Source organism: Pan troglodytes, chromosome 2 (assembly GCF_028858775.2).
Source record: "Pan troglodytes isolate AG18354 chromosome 2, NHGRI_mPanTro3-v2.0_pri, whole genome shotgun sequence".
NCBI classification, from domain to species: domain Eukaryota; kingdom Metazoa; phylum Chordata; class Mammalia; order Primates; family Hominidae; genus Pan; species Pan troglodytes.
This window is the reverse complement of record NC_086015.1, coordinates 141,471,369-141,490,734: the sequence shown is the minus strand read 5'-3', so window position 1 is coordinate 141,490,734 and position 19,366 is coordinate 141,471,369. Positions and strand designations below refer to the sequence as shown.

General features: G+C 37.8%; 2 protein-coding genes across 32 annotated transcripts in view; one reads left to right on the top strand and one right to left on the bottom strand.

Annotated features, from left to right (window-relative positions):
* NME9 (NME/NM23 family member 9) overlaps positions 1–1,834 on the top strand; it is a 54,434-nt gene extending 52,600 nt beyond the window's left edge. The window contains exon 12 of the mRNA XM_063807225.1: positions 1,729–1,834. Within this exon, the coding sequence (XP_063663295.1) occupies positions 1,729–1,772 (44 nt within the window). The 3' untranslated portion in view covers positions 1,773–1,834. The remainder of the gene's footprint in view (positions 1–1,728) is intronic.
* The window catches only part of ARMC8 (armadillo repeat containing 8), a 110,990-nt gene that overhangs the window by 16,314 nt on the left and 75,310 nt on the right, over positions 1–19,366 (bottom strand). For all 31 annotated transcript variants that reach the window (XR_010155799.1, XR_010155801.1, XR_010155800.1 and 28 more), the window contains 6 exons: positions 18,207–18,289; positions 17,816–17,897; positions 13,016–13,102; positions 10,111–10,203; positions 7,126–7,275; positions 5,697–5,792 (listed from right to left, as the gene is read on the bottom strand). Coding sequence is in view for 26 of the 31 variants with exons in the window: in XM_016942018.3 (XP_016797507.1) it covers positions 5,697–5,792; positions 7,126–7,275; positions 10,111–10,203; positions 13,016–13,102; positions 17,816–17,897; positions 18,207–18,289 (591 nt within the window). In the remaining 5 variants the exon portion in view is untranslated. The remainder of the gene's footprint in view (positions 1–5,696; positions 5,793–7,125; positions 7,276–10,110; positions 10,204–13,015; positions 13,103–17,815; positions 17,898–18,206; positions 18,290–19,366) is intronic.

Here is a 19,366-nt window from a genome sequence, read left to right as displayed (position 1 = left end):
TGAACAGGAAAAAAGGAATTACCAGCCAGGCACAGTGGCTCATGTCTGTAATCCCAGCACTTTGGGAGGCCGAGGTGGGCAGATCAGCTGAGGTCAGGAGTTTGAGCCCAGCCTGGCCAACATGGTGAAACCCCATATCTACTAAAAATACAAAAATTAGCAGGGTGTGGTGACACGTGCCTGTAATCCCAGCTACTTGGGAGGTGGAGGCAGGAGAAAGGCTTGAACCCGGGAGGCAGAGGTTGCAGTGAGCCGAGATTGGCCACTGCACTCCAGCCTGGGTGACAGAGCGAGACTCTGTCTCCAAGAAAAAAAAAAAAAAAAGGAATTACCAATATAAAGAACAAGAGAGGGGATATTGCAAAGGATACTACAGACTTGAAAAAGGAATAAGAAATTATGAACGGTTTTATGTTAATAAATTTGAAAACTTAGATGAAATGAGCAAATTCCTTGAAAGACACATAATACCAAAGCTCACACAAGAAACAGATAACCTGAGTAGTCCTATTTCTATTAAAAAATCTGAATTTGTAGTTAAACACCTTTCCACAAAACAGTCATCGTATCCAGATGATTCCAACTGGTAGCATTCCATCAAAATTGAAGAAAAAAATAATTAATTCTTCACAAATTTTTGCAGAAAATTGAAGAGCGAACACCTCCACCTCATTCCCCAAGGCCAGCATTATCCCAATACCAAAACCAGAAAAAGACATTATTAAAAAACTATTCATCAATACCCCTCATGAATATAGATGTGAAACACTCCTTACCAAATTTCAGTAAATTGAATCTAACAATATATCTAAAGGATAATACATAATGACTAAATTAGGTTTACCTCAAATATGTTAGTTTAACATTTGAAACTGAAGCAAATGAATTCACCATATAAATCAGAGTTTAAAAAAAAACGATTTCAACAGATGCAAAAGAAAGTGATTGAAAAAAAAATCTATGGCTCATATTTGGGGTTTAAAAATAAAAAAGTAAAAATAATCCAATATCTATTTATGGTAAAAACTCAACAAACTAGAAGATAATTTCTTTTCCTTTCTTTAATAAAGGGAATCTATGAAAAACCTACACCCGACATATTCAATAGTGAAAGACTGAGTGCTTTCCTCTAATATTGGGAACAAAACAAATATGTTCATCCTCATCTCATTACACTGCAAGTTCTAGCTAGACAATGAAACAAGAAAAACAAAATAGCATATAGATTGGAAAGTAAGAAATAAAGCTATTTTTATTTACAGATGTGATCATTTGTTGAAAATTTTAAGTCATTCACGCAAAATAACTTAAAGTGACTTTGGCAAGAATGCAGGATACAAGACTGACATACGAAAATTTTATTACCATATACTAACAACGAACAACTGGAAATCAAAATTTTAAAAATAAAATTTACAAAAACATCAAACATATGAAATAGGAATAAATCTGACCAAGAGTGCAAGACCTATATATCAAAAACTACAAAACACTGCTATAAGAAGAATTAAAGAAGACCTAAATAATTGGGAAGATATTCATGAATTGGAAGACTCAATATTGTTAAGATGTCATGTCCTCCCAAATTTATTTATAAATACAATACGATTGAAATCCCAATTGGCATTTCATTTGTAGAAATGAGAACAGAATTATGAAATACAGTAAAATTCACTCTTTTGGTAGTAATTTTATTTACCAAATGTATAGAATCTTTTTTTTTTTGAGATGGAGTCTTGCTGTGTCACCCAGGCTGGAGTGCAGTGGTGTGATCTCGGCTTACTGCAACCTCTGCTTCCCAGGTTCAAGCGATTCTCCTGCCTCAGCCTCCCGAGTAGCTGGGACTACAGGTGCATGACCATACCTGGCTAATTTTTGTATTTTTAGTAAAGACAGGGCTTCACCATGTTGCTAGGCTGGTCCTGAACTTCTGACCTCAAGTGATCCGCCTGCCTCAGCCTCCCAAAGTGCTGGGATCACGGTGTGAGCCACCGTGCCTGGCCTACCAAATGTATATATAGAATCTTAAAACCACCAGTACAGTCAGCATTTACAGAGCAGTTCTATCACTGCCTCCCTCCCTAAATTGTCCTGTGCTATCCCTTTATAGTCAAATCCTGCCCCCAACCTTTAAGCCTTGGATACCTTTGATTTGTTCTCTGTCTCTACTGTTTTGTCTTTTACAGATGGTCATATAGATGGGATCATATAGTATCTTGCCTTTTGTATTGTATCTGGCATCTTTCATGTAGCATAATGCATTTGAGATTCATCCATGTTGTTACATACAGCAACAGTTTGTCCCTCTTTATTGTGACTGTGATATCCCATTATATGAATGCACCATAGTTTGTTGAGGGATGTTAATTTCTAATTTTTGGTGATACAAATAAAGTTGTTATGAATGTGTGTGAACTTAGGTTTTCATTTTATGTGAGTAAACGGCTAGGAATGGGATTGCTGGGTCGTATGGCACTTATATGTACAACTTTGTAAGAAACTGTCAAACCATTTCCAAAATGACTATTATTTTGCATTTCCACTAGATGCTCTGCATCCTTGCTAGCAACTGTACTGTTTTAAAAATTTTTTTAGCTATTCTAAAAGATGCATAGTGATATTTTATTGTGCAGTGTCTGTTCATATTGTTTGTTCAGTTTTATGTTTGGTTGTTTTCTTGTTGTTTTGAGAATTCTTCAAATATTCTGGACACAAGTCTTTTGTCAGATATCTGATCCACAAATATTCCTTCCAGTGGATGGCTTGTCGTTTCAGTCTCTTAACAGTGCATTTCACGACGCAGAAGTTTTACAGTTTGATGAAGACCAATTTACCTTCTTCTTTTCTGAATGATGTTTTAAATTTCATAGCTAAGAACTCTTCGCCTCATCTAAGATCTCAAAGATTTTCTCCTGCATTTTCTCTCTAAGTTTTATAGTTTTACCTTTTATGTTATGTCTATCAGTAAATTTTTATCTCAAGTGTGTGGTATAGTTCAAAGTTAATTTTTTTTGGCACTTGTACAGCATGTTTTCTTGAAAAGACCATTCTTTCTCCACCGAGTTGCCTTTGTACCTTTGTCAATAATCTACTGGCCATATATGTGTGGGTCTATTTCTGGACTCTCTAATCTGTTCCATTGGTCGATATGTGCTATCTTTTTTTGCTAAGACCATACTGTCTTCATTACTACTGTACTTTTATAATTAAGTCTTGAAACAAGGTGTTGTGAATCCTCCAATTGTTCCTGTTTTTTCTTCCAAACTGTTTTGGCTTTTTAGTTCCTTTGCTTTTTCATACAGATTTTAAAATCTATATGTAAAGGCACAGATTTTAGATATTTACATCTATAGTAATATTTATAAACAAACATGCTGTGATTATGCTTGGGACTGTGCTTAATCTATAAATCAACTTGGGGAGAACCAACATTTTAGCATGATATATGTCTCCATTTATTTGGGTCCTGGATTTCTTTCATTATCAGTGTTTTTATAGTTTTCAGTATACAGATCCTTGTGAGATTTATACATAGAATTTCATTTTTTTCTAAGTTACTGCAAATGGTACTGTTTAATATCTCAATATCCAATTGTTCACTGCTAGTATATAAAAATACAACTGCCTTTTCTATCTTGTGACCTTGCTTAACTCATTTATTAGTTCTAGAATTTTTGGTGAGTCCATGGCATTTTCTATTATAGGCATTCATACTGTCCTTTCCAATCTGTATACCTCTTTCTTTTTCTTGCCTTCTTGTGCTTGGTAGTAATTCCAGCACAATGTTGAACAGCAGTGGTACAAATGGACATACTTGTCTTGTTCCCAATTTAAGGGCAGTGATACATATGTTTTACTATCTTGTCTGTGGTGACAGTTTCATAGGTGGATGCACGTGTCAAAACTGAAACACTGTATACTTTAAATATGTGCAGCTTATTGTATGTCAATTGTATGTCAGTCAAAAAAATAACTTATCAGGTGCTTTTGAGAAGCATTAAACTTCTAGCTAGTCAGCTGACTGTTTAGCCTCCCATACTCGCCTATTTCCAGATCATTTCCAAAATCTGTATGAGAAAGTTCCTTTGTGTCCTGCAAAAACAATACTGTTGTTGGTCTTTCATTTTGCCCTCATTCAAATCTTGCCTCACCATTCTGTCTTGCTTCGCTTTTCAAGTTACTGAAATTCTATCCAGGTAAGTTGTCTTTATAGACAAAATTCATTCCTATCCTCTCAAAGTACAATGGTTTATTTTCAACAATGTACTTTCTTCATTGTTGTGTTTCAGTAATGGATTTCATTTCAGCTAATTTTAGTGATGCTTATGAGATTATACTTTCTCTGTGTTAAATTTTTTTCATCAAAACACAGTTTTAAAAAAATTTTTAAGAGATATCACGTAAAATATCTGTCTTAAAATCACTTTATCAAACCTACCAACTTTTTGCTCACAAATTCAATTGCAGCTCCTAAGACCTACAACTCTTACTTCCTGGACTGTTCTTCCAACGCTGGCTGAATTACTTTAACTCAAGAATACAGAAGATGAGAAGCACAGCCCCTGAAGTTAGACTCTCTGGGTCCAACTCTCTACTGATGACCTTGGGCGAGTTTCTTTCAGATAGACATACCTATATGTCTACAGCTTAATGAATTTTTTTTTTTTTTTTTTTTTTTTTTTTTTGAGACGGAGTCTCGCTCTTCTGCCCAGGTCAGAGTGCAGTGGTGCTATCTCGGCTCACTGCAAGCTCCACCTCCCAGGTTCACGCCATTCTCCTGCCTCAGCCTCCCCAGTAGTTGGGACTACAGGCACCCGCCACCGCACCCGGCTAATTTTTTGTATTTTTTTAGTAGAGATGGGGTTTCACCGTGTTAGCCAGGATGGTCTCGATCTCCTGACCTCGTGATCCGCCTGCCTCGGCCTCCCAAAGTGCTGGGATTACAGGCATGAGCCACTGCACCCGTCCAGCTTAATGAATTTTGAAAGAGAACATAACCATGTAGCCAAAACCTATGTCAAAAAACTGAAGATTGCCAGTATCTCTGGTCCTGTGTTAAAATCTTAAGTTTGCAGGTGACCTTTGTTTTTAGAGCAAAATAAAATATATTCATTAAAACTCCCATGAAATAAAGAAAATAAAGAAAAATAATTCCCAACTGTCCTGATAAATGCACAGCTTCGTACTTTAGGACCCACCCTTAACTTGCCCTCCTGAAACTTAATGGAAGTAGGGTTATGGGATGAGGAATAAGATTCCTAAGAGAAAAGAAATGAAAACTATCTCCAGGATGAGGAATTATTTTATCAGTGAGTCGCAGGAATTTTGAGTTGAGAGCATGGCAGCAGAGAGGGCTAGAAACCACTATTTATTTATCCTGGAAATCACTTATTTATCCTGGAAAAAGGATTCATTCCAGGATGATGAAAGGTGACTGCTCCTGTAGAGACAGGGACAGTGTGCACAATGCATGACACAGAGAGCAAAACTGTAGACGCTGGTCATGTTTTCCTCTATTTCAGGAAGAAGTCTTAAAGAGAGTTTAAGGGATGGTGGAAGATATTTCTTCCTATCTCTAGAGCATCTCCCATCTCAGCACTCTGTCTTCTGCAGATTTGAATATTTCAGGAGACTCTTAAGAACTTCCTTTGTGCTCACATTCAGAAAATATTCCCCAAGAAAAAGGAACAACGTACCTGCTCTTTGACCTCAATGTTATGTTCCCCTTCTAGAATAAGAGTGACGGCTTGCATAATTTGCTTTCCATGAGTACTCATTATTTTATCTATGTGCTGTAAAACAATGGGAAATCCATAATTATCAAAGAAACAAAGACCACAGGACGAATACAAGGCTTCTAAAAGTTAAAACAATATGATTCACAACTGCTTCATGCAAAACACTATAGCATATAGAACTAGATGCCAAAGAACAGTGTTTATTATATTGTGAAGCTGCAGTTTGCCTTCAAATATGTCATACACACACACACACACATGTATATACACATTACACATACATACATACATAAAGTTGACCTGACAGAATATGAAAGCACAATCATTGGGGGTCCTCAAACCCAAATATATTAAAGAAAAAGGAAGCAAAGGCCAGGTGCGGTAGGCTCACGCCTGTAATCCCAGCACTTTGGGGGGCCGAGGCGGGCCAATCACCTGAGGTCAGGAGTTCGAGACCAGCCTGGCCAACACGGCAAAACCCTGTCTCTACCACAAATACAAAAAATTAGCTGGGCATGGTGGTACACGCCTGTAATCCCAGCTACCTGGGAGACTGAGAAAGAAGAATCACTTGAACCCGGGAAGTGGAGGTTGCAATGACCGGAGACTGTGCCACTGCACTCCAGCCTGGGGGAAAGAGCAAGACTCTGTCTCAAAAAAAAAAAAAAAAAAAAAAAAAAGAGGGGGAAGCATAAAAAATGGACTGGGGTAATGGGGGAAGCCAGAGACATGGAAAACACAGTGTAGATTTCCTAATACTATCTTGGAGAATAAATGCATAATGACAACTTGTGGGGCACAGAGAAGGGAACCACTCATATTTCCTCATCTACCTGAAGGCCACTTGCATTGTTTCTTGGGGAACATTAGAGAACACTGAGAGGTATCCCACCAGCAAGGCTCAGCCTCTCCTACTCTGACACGTATCCACTGCTTTCTACACTGGCATCTTCAGAGGTCAATCCCGTAAATGTGGGTAGGGAGATGGTCTATGGAATGGCTCTGAGAATTCTCTAAAGGGAAAGAAGCAGAGGCCCCAGAGATAAGTGATTTAGGCAGATGAGAAAATCCATCCTGGACAGCATACCAGGTAAGAAAAAAGTAACAAATCAAGGTAGGCACTGGTCATGTTTTCCTCTGTTCCAGGGATTAGAGGGAGACAGGATAAGCAGTGTAGGAGTGGAGAATAGGGGGTGATATGGTGAAGCAGCTCCCAGAACACCTACGAAGGTGACAGGTTTAGACATCAACTCCTTGTTTCTTTGGAAGGGGGCAGCATTTGAATCACACTCATGGGCAGATGTTAATGAGAGCATAGAGAGAGAGCAATGTCTTGCAATGCATATGCAGGGCTAGCTAATTTGGAAGCCTGGGTGATTTTACTTACAGGACGAGTGGAGAGGAGATTTCTAAGAAGTCCCAATGTCTTCATCAGCACATTCAAATCTGAATCTGATAATAACCGGAATAGCTGTTCAGTACTCAAGCTTCGTAAAATATCTGCTTTTATTTTTTGTTCAGCCTGAAATGCCATATTCTGAAAGGATTAAAGAAGTTGCAAGAATCATGTCTACATTTACTTTATTAAATTATATTTTAATAGTAACTCTGGTAATTTTTTTTTATTTTTTTGAGACAGAGTCTTGCTCTGTCGCCCAGGCTGGTGTGCAGTGGCACAATATCGGCTCACTGCAACCTCTGCCTCCCGGGTTCAAGCAATTCTGCCTCAGTCTCCTGAGTAGCTGGGAGTACAGGCGTGAGCCACCACGTCCGGCTAATTTTTGTATCTTTAGTAGAGATGCGGTTTCACCATGTTGGCCAGGGTGGTCTTGAACTCCTGACCTCGTGATCCACTTGCTTTGGCCTTCCAAAGTGCTGAGATTACAGGTGTGAGCCACCAGGCTTGGCCAACTCTGATAATTTTCAAAGTACAAACAGAATCTGCAGAAAATCTTTAAGGATAAATCAATCTATTTTCCTGATTCTTGTTAATCACCTATATTTCTGTCCGTCAAGAGAAACGTAACTGTTACTCTTAGATATACTTCTACATGAGGAATGTGACCACTTTTAGGTACAGACATTTGAATGTCTTAAGACTTCTCAAATAAATACAAAACTCATTTATCACTTTTGAGAATATCTTTATGGTTATCAAGTTGCCTGCTGTACACGAAATGACTATTAATGCTTATACTGTGCCATGCCTTTTGAGAATGATTTCAAAGTACTCACGGAAGAAAATAAGCAGTGGGTTTTCTTAACTTTACTGGCATGAAAACATCTCTTGTGTTCACAATACTATGGTAGGTGTTGGCATGGCTGGGCTGTATCACACAGGAAGCTCTCCAGAGGGTAGGAGGTGTGTCTGAGCTACCAGTAATCCCGGGTGGCTAGTAGCTATTTTGCTCCTTTTTCTCTAATTTGTATCATGGGTTAACCCAGCTTAATCCCAAGCTATACATGTCTGAAGAAAACAAAAACCATGATAAATTCCAAGTAACAACTTACAAATCAACTTTTGATACAAAAATCTCTTGTATAGCCAGGTGTGGTGGCACACGCCTGTAATCCCAGCTACTCAGGAGGTTGAGGCACAAGAATCACTTGAACCCAGGAGGCAGAGGTTGCAGTGAGCTGAGATTATGCCACTACACTCCAGCCTGGGCAACTAAGCGAGACTCTGTATCAAAAAAAAAAAAAGAAAGAAAGGAAAAAAAATCTTGTAAACTAGAGACATAATATGTGGTTGTTGCCCTCCAGGAACTTATTTTAATTAAAGAGCTAAGACATTAGCCATCAAGTTACATAATAATGTGAGGCAGCATGGCAGAGCAAAAAGAATACTCTCTATGTGTCAAGAGACCCAGGTCAGAGATGACTCTAAGGTTTTATATTTTGCAGAGAGAAAACACAGCAGCTGGTAATATGAAGACTGATGAGAATAAGATAGTTTGTACAGATTTGAGGAGTGAAATAAGTTCAGTTTCCAACATTAAAGTTGTGCATGTCAGAGAATTCTGAAACGAAGTCCCATACGCCATTTAAGTGATAGATGTGGGAAACAGGTAACAGTTACATCTGGATATGTAGATTTCAAAGTAACCTATTAGGGGAAGTTGAAACCATGTTATGAGATGAAGTCCCTGAAACTGATGTAATGAGAATTGGAAACCAGAAACTGAAACTTGGGGGAATGTTCTCAGAGAAGAGGTTGAAAAGGAAGCTAGGTAGAAAGTGAGTTAAAAAAAAATAAGTCCTGGGAAGGAGTTTCAAGAAAGAGAAGTGCTAAAAGCTGTGCAAAGTTCGGGAGAAAAATATCTGTGAAACTACAGATTTGTTGCTTTCTTAGAAGATAATTATTTCTATCCTAAAGTCTGTATAAAAACACAGCAGATATAGCATGGAACAGGGAGAATACAGGCTTGGAAAAGGTTCTGAACCCATTTCCATTATTAACTGTGAGGCCTTCACCTTCACAATTCACTTACCCTCCCTGAGTCCTAGTTTGCCATTTGTAAAGTGAATATATACCAATATATCTTAAAATAAGAATTAGGGATAAATATAAAACGCCCAGCTTAGTGTCTGGTACAGAGCAATTAAACTGTAAATAGTATAAATATGTTTTAAAAATCAATTTAGGATTACTCTATTTACAACTTCAAGAAAATTTTAATAATCTTAAGGAGAAATGGTTCTCTAACCTCAAAGTTTTACAATATATTACAAATTATTTACTAGAAACTGTTAAAAAATTATTAAGTATTTATGCACCAATTTTATTACCTTCGACAAGTTAATCATTCTGCAAAAAATGGTTAAATATGTGAGGTAATACATATGTTAATTAATTAGCTCAAATTAGCCATCCCACAATCTATTTATCTTTCAAAACATCATGCTGTACTTTATAAACACACATAATTTTTATTTGCCAATTAAAAAAAATAATCATTCTGTGCCTTAGTTTACTTCATCTATAAAGTATGGTAAGAACTCTCTGGTTGGTATCATAAAGTTGTTCTGAAGAGCAAAGGAGATACGAAAGTGCTTTGTAAAGTAGGTGGCGCTACACAAAAATATAATGTTCATGATAAGGAAAATTTATTTTCCCAGAATTAGCTAAGTTTCAACATCTGTTCACTTTTCTTAATAATAAACAAGAGAACGGAGGCATAACTTGCTTACAGTTAAATCTGTTAGTTTAATACTAAGCCTTCTAGGTCCCAGTCATTAGAAAACTAGAACAAAATAGCAAGATTTTTGAAAAAGAAAATTCCAGACATTTCAAATAATACATTATAGTTCTAACTTAGACAATAGCTGTATTCCTTTTGTAAGTTATGATATATATAAAAGTGAAACGTACCATTAAAGCCCAAATTCCATTCACTCGTAAAGCAGGATTTTCACTCTGAGTTAATCCACAAAGTAGCTCTACGGCTCCTGATTCCAAAATTGGCTGCCATTGGACAGGGAAAAAAAAAAATCACCGCTTTAAAGTCCAGTTTGCAAACTAAACATGCATATACCTTGGCACTTTGTGATTTCTTCCCCACTCTTACTCAATTCCAGGCAACTTTTGCAAAGCAGGGAGTGATGTAGCCATAAAAATCACCTTGAGAAGGGCAAAGACAATTATTTTCTCATAAATCCGAAAAGCCAAAAAAAAAAAAAAAAAAAGAAAAAAGAAAAAAGAAAACAAAACCAAACCACTCTGTCATTTCCTTTTATCCTTGTAGTCCTGGAGGATTCAGGAGACATTCTAGTTATCTGTACATTTCACACAGACCCTTATGATCCCATTACCTAGCTCCCCACTCTCATCTTTCGCTGAGACTCTGTCACCTTCTGCTTTATGTGTACATCTTGTGCATTGCTTACAAACTCTATGAAGTAATATGGTTGGTAAAGGAAAGAAATATAAAGGAACTTAGACAACCAAATCATCCTCCTTCCAAGCTGTCAGTCTTATTCCAAACATGCTGCAGAATTTATCTTTTAGGATATTTTCAGGACTACTTATCAATTATACAAGCAAAACAGTCCTGTACTTTTACAGTCATGCCACATTTTACATCTAAAATACCATGCTTTAGTCTAACTACTTAACTTTATTTATGATACTTGACTGAACATGAATTTTTGGTAATTTCTAAAAAATATTCAAACCTTAGAGGATTAAGATTTACCATCACCAATGAATGCTTAAAGGTCACTTGTCAAGAGGATTATAGAAACGTCAGAAGCAATTCAGATCTATATACCCAGAAAAAGGGGTATACATTTCTCAACTGTACAAATTATATTTTAAAAACTTATTTTGAAATAAATTCAAACTTATAAAGTAGCAAAAAATACAAGGAATGCTCAGATATTCTTTTCCCAGATCCGCCAGTTTTTAACATTTGCCATTGTTAATTTATCATCTCGCTCGTACTATGTACCTAATCCACATTATCTATCTTTTCTGAACCATGTGAAAGTAGGATGCATACATCATGCCCCTTTTATGCTTAATATTTCAATGTATATTTCCTAAAAACAAGGATATTATCTTAGATAACCATAGTACAGTTACCAAATTCAGGAAAGGTAATAATAAATTAAAACAATACTTTAATCAAATCTATAGCCCATACTCTAATTTTGTCAGTTGGCACAAAAAAAAATGCTCTTATAGCATTTCCCTCCCCCACTTTGGTTCAGAATCTACTTTTTTTTTTTTTTAATTTTAATTTTTTCAGACAGGGTCTCGCTCTGAAGCCCAGCCTGGAGTGCAGTGGCATGATCATACCTCATTGCAACCTCAAATTCCCAGGCTCAAACAATTCTCCTGCCTCGGCCTCTCGAGTAGCTAGAACTACAGGTGTGTGTGCCATGCCTGGTTGATTGTTTAATTTTTAGTAGAGACAAGGTCTTGCTATGTTGCCCCGGTTGGGAGTTAATTTTTCAATATAAAAAAATCGTATTAGTGATCCTTTGCCTGAGCTCATCTACCTATTTCCTAACTAGACCCTAAATATCCTGAAGGTAGATCTGGAGCAATATAAGAGCAGTTAAGGATGATTAACGGTGGTACACAAGCTGTGACTGGATTATCATCAGGCCAAGACCCCATCTACAGGGCAGAGAACTGATGGAAGCTCTGGTGTACTGTTTTGCCTTTCTCTTCCATCAGAGTAACTACCAGTCTTGCCCTGTTTGTTCCAAGATTCCTGCTTGTTGAATAACTATTTCTGAACCTCCATCTTGTTTTTTTGTTTTGTTTTATTTTTTAGATGGAGTCTCCCTCTTTTGCCCAGGCTGCAGTGTAGTGGCGCGATCTCAGCTCACTGCAACCTTTGCCTCCCGGGTTCAAGTGATTCTCTTGCCTCAGCCTCCCGAGTAGCTGGGATTACAAGCATGCACCACCACCCCCAGCTAATTTTTGTACTTTTAGCAGAGATGGGGTTTCACCATGTTGGCCAGGCTGGTCTCAAACTCCTGACCTCAAGTGTTCTGCCTGCCTTGGCCTCCCAAACTGCTGGGTTTACACGCATGAACCACCGTGCCTGGCCAGAACCTCCATCTTATTAATACTACCTTTCTTAATTATAGTCAATGCCTACAAGTGTTATAATGCAGCAAATAAATTCAACACAAATGGGACAACTAAATGCACAATAAACCTGAGTTCATGATTGGGCAGATGAGGGGTATTATGACATAATAAAACTAACTGTATAAGGTTTTCCCCTTCTTCATTAAGGTATATTTTAGTTTTTCCTATTAAAAAAAAGAATACATACTCAAATATTTTATAAAATGCAGAAGGGAACCCCCATCCAACCCCTCCCCAAACAACTACCATTAACATTAAACATCAAAAGATGATTTTCCAATGACAGCAGTTATGTACTTGAAATGACTTATAATCCTGGTTTACAAAATTTAGTCTTAATTTATTCTTTAGTAAAGATAGCCTGAGAATACTATTTGTAAGAAAAATTATTTCTTACATTCACAGTTTCAGGCAGTTTAGATAGACTTTAAGATGTAATATCTTTTAAATAAGCTGAATATGTTAGATAGAATAAAAAGAATAATGGGAAATGATAACCGTATTTTAAAATGAATGATTTATTTGCACACCCCTACCCCTATGCAATCAAACAATTCCGAAGTAGTTTTTAAACCCAACCCACAAATTTCAATGTCAACTACTATAAAAAGTATTTGAGTAAGCTCTAGCTGGACTGGGCAAAGTCTAGGAAAAGAAAATCAATACTAACCTCTTTGCTTGGAGAAAATTCAAGAAGAAGATTACACAGCATGGAAGATGCTACCACTAGGATTTCATCTGGTGCATTTTGTAAAACCTATGGAATTAAAAAAGGATACTATTAATGATTTGGAATGATGAAGATGAGATATAAAATGAGATATAAAATATAAATAAAAACAAGAACAATTATCTTTCAACCTGATTCTTCGTACTGGAGAGATAGGAAGAATCCACTTGATACTGTGTCAAACTTTTCCTAGTGCTATAATTATGACGGACTAACGCCCTCAAATCTGTCTTGCTTGGAGAAGCTGCAGCCTCACTGGGGGCTCTTGCAGGGAGGAGAGAGACATGTCAGGGAAAGATACTCTATGTGAAATGCTTGAAGGCCAAGGGACTGCTCTGGGGTAAGTGAGCTCATTCTACTCCATCAGTCAAGCCCCTTATGAGTCTACAGAATGGTCATACAGCCTGACTTTCTGATGTGTCCTTAGAAGGGCTTGTTTGACCAGGAGCACTGATGAATCAAGCAGGCTACTACTGCATAGGCAGGACAGTGTGGGAGACTGGTTCTCAGAAATGGAATCACACAGACCTAGTTCCAACTGGACACTTCCACTAACTAGCCTGAGCCTGTATTTCTTCATCTATAAACTGAGGAAAATAAGACCTCCTTGACAGAACTATTTAGGATTAAATGTGATATAGTGAATAATAAGGGAAGTACCGTAGCAGGGAAATGAAAAACATAAGACTACTTGGATACAAATTTGGGCTCAACAACTAAATAGGTACATGAATTCCTCAACTATAAAATGGTATCTGCTTCACAGGATTGTGATGAGAATAAATATATAAAAAGGTTTTAGAATAGTAACTGGCACATAGTAATGGCTATATAAATAAGGCTTTGAAAATGGTAATTTAGTACCATAATTGCTGATGCTATCAGGCACATAATAGGTATCAGTAAACTAACTTCCACGGACTTTCACTGAACTAGAAGGCAACATAGCATGATGATAAATGTTAGTTGCTATTAGCTATTATTAGAACCTGTTCTTTCTAGATTCTAAGAGACAAGGTCTTCATAAATACCACCATTTATATGCAATAATCACTTCAACTAAATCCTCTGCATCTGGGATCAGATCAGGCTCAGGCTTAGGATCCCAAAAGGAGTATTAGGAGCTCTAGTTATACAAACCAGAAATGGGTAATCACAAAAAATTTCAGACAGTTAAATATATTATCTGCTTTCCTTGGCTAAACAAAGTCTGAAGTTCTCAAGAATAAGCGTGAATTATAAAGTAGAAGCAGCTCTCCTAAGATATTGTGTTTTAACTCTCCTATGGACTGTTCATTGATAAAGATCAAATCAAATCTCATATACTATGCATGCTGTGCTCTGTGTCTGTCACAACTTCCCTAAGGCCCTATTCACCCTTTCCTTTCCTTGCCCTTCCTGTATCTCTCAGGTACACCCCTATCCAAGCTTTAAAGTCATCCCAGCCCTTTCAGTCAGAAGTCATTCTATCCTCCTCTGGGGTCCCATTGCCATGATTTGTGACCTCTCTTAGGATCCTCATGACCATCAACCTATTCAAATTCTTTGTGCAGTTATGCCAATGTCCCCTTTAATTAATAGAGTTAAGCTTCCTGAAGAAATAATCTATGTATCTATGGTCTAATTTATACCAGCCTGCAGCAACCCAGTGGCACTGCACAAAATGGGTGCTCGATAATGGTTTTTACATTAAGAGAAATAATCATTTTCCAAAATTATACTACTTAGAAACACTGGTTGAAATAAGTCAATGCCTATCAAGTCTTTAAAAAGTTGCTTTGGTTGACCTAATTCATTTTTTAAATGTTACTGTTTATAGAAATTAATTTGTTTTTATCAAGTTTTATTAAATAACATTAAAATTAGATAACATCTAATGATAAACTAAAGCAGAAGAGACCCTATAAACTTAAAAACCACTTACCTGGCACAGTGTAAGGTATGACATGTGAAATTCAGAAGCTGACATCTAACACTGACCAAACAATTTCACCAAAATAGGAACAAAAAATAGTCACAAATAATTTTTTAAATTAAAACCAAATGTCTACCTTCTTGCAGTTTGTTAACCAACTGTTAAAAACATGGAAAAGCAAATGGGAAAAATCAATAGTTATGCCTCTCGACTAGAGACCAAAAAGTATCAGAAGTAAACCATTTGTTTACCTCCAAGCTTTTAATACTATAGTTTAAACATACAGCAAAATTGTAATTTGAGAGTGATTATATCCACATGTACCCTTCTAGAATGCTCACCAGACCTTTTCACAGAAAGAACTAAAGAGAAACCATGTTACTCCATTTCTGATTTGTATGATAGAGGGCTACTGAGCTGAGCGAGCAGGGAAAATGGCTCTGGATGAAAAGGGAATTATTTGGGGAAGCAGAAGAGCACTTAAAAATTCCTGAATGGATAATCAATAAATCAAGATCAAGCTGCTATGAAAAAGGTGCAATCTAAGAATAATAAAGAGTGGGAATAGTAAAAGAAAACACCACTTAACTGAGGAGAGCCTTAAAAAATCCAGAAATGTCAAATCTGGCCCCAACAGTTTTGGATAAGGGATGGTGGTCCTGAAATAAACTTTTGCTGGTGGGAGCTGGCACACTCCATAAGCAAGTGTGTTCCAAGCATAGAAAGGCACTGATACTGTAGCTGGAGAGTAGAGTGTAGGTAAATAACCATTCTGAAATTTGGGGCTCTTAATGAGGTTCAGGAAGCAAAAGGATCTCAGAGAATGAGGAGTATTCAGAAGAGATGACATATGTCTAATAGGGTGAAAAAGAGTGAAACTCAGGAAGATGTGCCAATGGATGAAAATGGGTCAAGTTCAATGTTACATACTGCTTAGGCAGGCCCACTGAAAATAAGTTGTTAAAGAAACATACTGTTCTGACAGGCCTCATAAGACCATATTGTGACACTTGTTTAGACTAGAAAATAGAAAACTCTTGGTGTCCCCCTGACAGCTCCTGAGTAGTGAATCATACACTCAATCTATCATTCCTTCCACTGAAGTAGCTCCAGGGTTCATATGGTCTTTCCTAAGCCACTCCTACTGCTTTATTCCAGGACCTCAACACATAAATCACATACTCTGTCACTAGATGAACCTCCTCAATGGAAGAACCACTCAGCATGTCAATTCCCAAGGCCACTGGCATTGGTCTAACTCTTCCACTTCGTCCTTACCTGTCCACTGGTATGTCTCATTATATCCCACTGCTCCACTAGAGTCATAAAGGTATACTTGCTGTTCCCTACACATACCATACATAATGTTTCTCCTCATGCTATTCTGCTCCCCAGAAAATCCTCCTGTTTTCCTCTTGCTTTCAAAGCCCACTTTATATTCTTCCTGCCTGAATGGTCTCTTGCCTATTTCTGCCACATTGATGCCCCCGCCCCCTAAACCTAAAGCTTTAAGCCAAGAGTAAGAGTTCTGTGATAAAATGTTTTTGGCAGCTCACTGTACTTGAAGGCTTTGCTTAGTACATAGCAGGTATGCAAAAACAAAACAAAACTCTAAAAAATCAAGTTGACTAAATGCAAGGTATATGATCACTTAAGAAAAAAAATGATAGACCAAAGACCAAGTTTTGTAATGTATCGGGGGATAACATTATTAGCAGCCACTTGATACATGCTCTAAGTCTTGATTCAGATTCATTTGTCCTGAACCTTTTTTGGGGGGGACAAAAGGGGCCTGAAGAGAAGACCTAACACCAAAAATGTTATGTTAAAAAATATCCAGGGGCCAGGCATGGTGGCTCATACCTGTAATCCTAGCCAACACTTTGGGAGGCCAAGGCAGGATCACTTGAGCTCAGGAGTTTAAAACCAGCCTGGGCAACTTGGCAAGACCTTGTCTCGAAAAAATAAAAAAAAATTAGCCAGGCATAGTGGCACATACCTGTAGTCCCAGTTACTTGGGAGGCCAAGGTGGGAGAATCACTTGGGCCGGGGGGGCACAAGGCTGCAGTGAGCCATGATTGAGCCACTGCACTCTAGCCTGTGTGACACAGTGAGAACCTGTGTCTATTTAAAAAAAAAAAAAAAATCCAGGGATTGCCGAGACTAAGAACAACACATTATCTCTGTAAACGGCAGATTCTTTTGCTTTTCAGAACCAAAAATTACAAGGATAATTCTGGATATAAGGTTAAGGTGTAATATTAAACAAATAGGGAGATCAGATGAGTAACTAAAGCTTAGTTAATAAAAGAAAATCAGGCCTGGCTGGGCGCAGTGGCTCATGCCTGTAATCCCAGCACTTTGGAAGGCTGAGGCGGGCAGATCACGTGGTCAGGAGTTCAAGACCAGCCTGACCAATATGGTGAAACCCTGTCTCTACTAAAAATACAAAAATTAGCCAGGCGTGGTGGTGCGCACCTGTAGTCCTAGCTACTAGAGAGGCTGAGGCAGAAGAATCACTTGAACCGGGGAGGTGGAGGTTGCAGTGAGCCAAGATCATGCCACTGCACTCCAGCCTGGGTGACAGAGCTAGACTACATCTCAAAACAAAAAAAAAAAAAAAAAAAGAAAGAAAATCAGGCCTGTAGTTCCCCCTCACACATGAAGCATTTGTAGATGCTTAGAATATGATTTGAGGAGATAAGCGTTCAAAATGCTCTACACAAAAATCAGACATACTCCTAGACCAGGGAGTAGTGTTAGCTAGCTCAGCTCACTCTAGGGTCTGTGAGTACAGCTGTTACTGGCTGACCCTTTCTTCTTACCTTCATTAAAGGTTTCCAAACAGCATGATCCTGGAAACTGGTTCGAAGCTGCTGCACAGATCTGGATAAACTGTGCAAACATCTACAAAGAATAATCAAAATTAGCTTCACAAGAAATCAAAACTTTTACTTTTCAAACAAATTGGCTGGCATTTTACAATGACTAATGTACACTTCAAGCATATCTACATTGTTAAGTGAACTACATCAGACCACTTTATGGGGTTTGGAGGCCAGGCTCTCTGTTAAACAATGTTATATACTCTATGAATTCACCTGAGCAGATTTTTGAGGAACATTTGTAGTCTGTGTTTACTCAGTGAAGGACCAGAAAGGAAACAGGTTAAATATATGGCAAAAGGTTTTTATTCAGACCATTTAAAGCTCATACCTGACGGCAGCTAACCGCACCTTGACACTAGACTCAGACAAGCCAGTCACAATTCGGTCCATCATATTTTCAGTCTCAATGATCTGGAGAAAAAGGTTAATGCTGCATAAATAACAACATGAAGGTGACAAACTTCACTGCTTGTAAATGCAAGTATGTTAACATCCATTAAAAGTTTAACGTTGTTTTTGGCAAGAGTTTTTACCTCTCAAACAATCATCTTGCGCTGGGGGCGGGCAGCTCATCAGAAAGGTAGGTCTAGCCCACTAAGGACCTGCCAGGCTGAATGACAGGCGTAAGGGGCAGGTTATGTTGTTTATTTTTAAAGACATTTAACACAAAAATTAAATGGTATAAGTACTGCAGAGGTGTTACGTAAAGAAACTTGAGAAAAAGGAAAAGAAATAAATGAACTCTCATTGGGCAGGTTCCTTCCAGAGTGAGGTTCTAAAGAAATCACAGTCCATGCTCAGCCCTCACAAAATGAAATCTGGGCTTCGGACAGAGCCACCCTGTGGCTACTTTCTTACCAACCGACTGAAACTTTTAGAAAAGTAACGCTTGCCATCTTTCACTATAGCACTAAGTGCTGCTACAAATAATCACTATAATCATGAAGCTTTATTGTTTCAACTTAAAAATAAGATAACCTGCAATTTTCCTTCATCAAACAATGTCTAGATACAAAATAAATAGTGTGTGAAGGAAACTGAATTTGACTTGTGTGGGCCTATTGAAAAACAGCCTTTTCATATTAGAATAAAGTACTCATGACATCACAACACAAATATTAACAAACACATTTGTTGAGTTCTTCCATGTGCCAAGCACTGTGCTAAGCATGTTATATTACCCAATTTAACCCTCACTCTTCTGTAGGCATTATTCTGGATAATACAGAGCTTTCCTGTAATCACAGAGCTGAGATGCGTACCCAGGCATGTGACTCCAGAGTCCATATGCTCAGCCACACTTGTAATACAGCCCTGGTTAAGGTAGTCCTCTTGTACTCACCAGGTAGTTCCCAATATGGGCAACTCATTAATGGGAGTTGTTACTCTCACCTGGGAGAATACCTAGACCAATAGATCTTAACCTTGTTGGCCTTGCAGAAGAATTACCTGGGAAGATTTTTTTTTTTTTTAATCCTATGTCCAGGC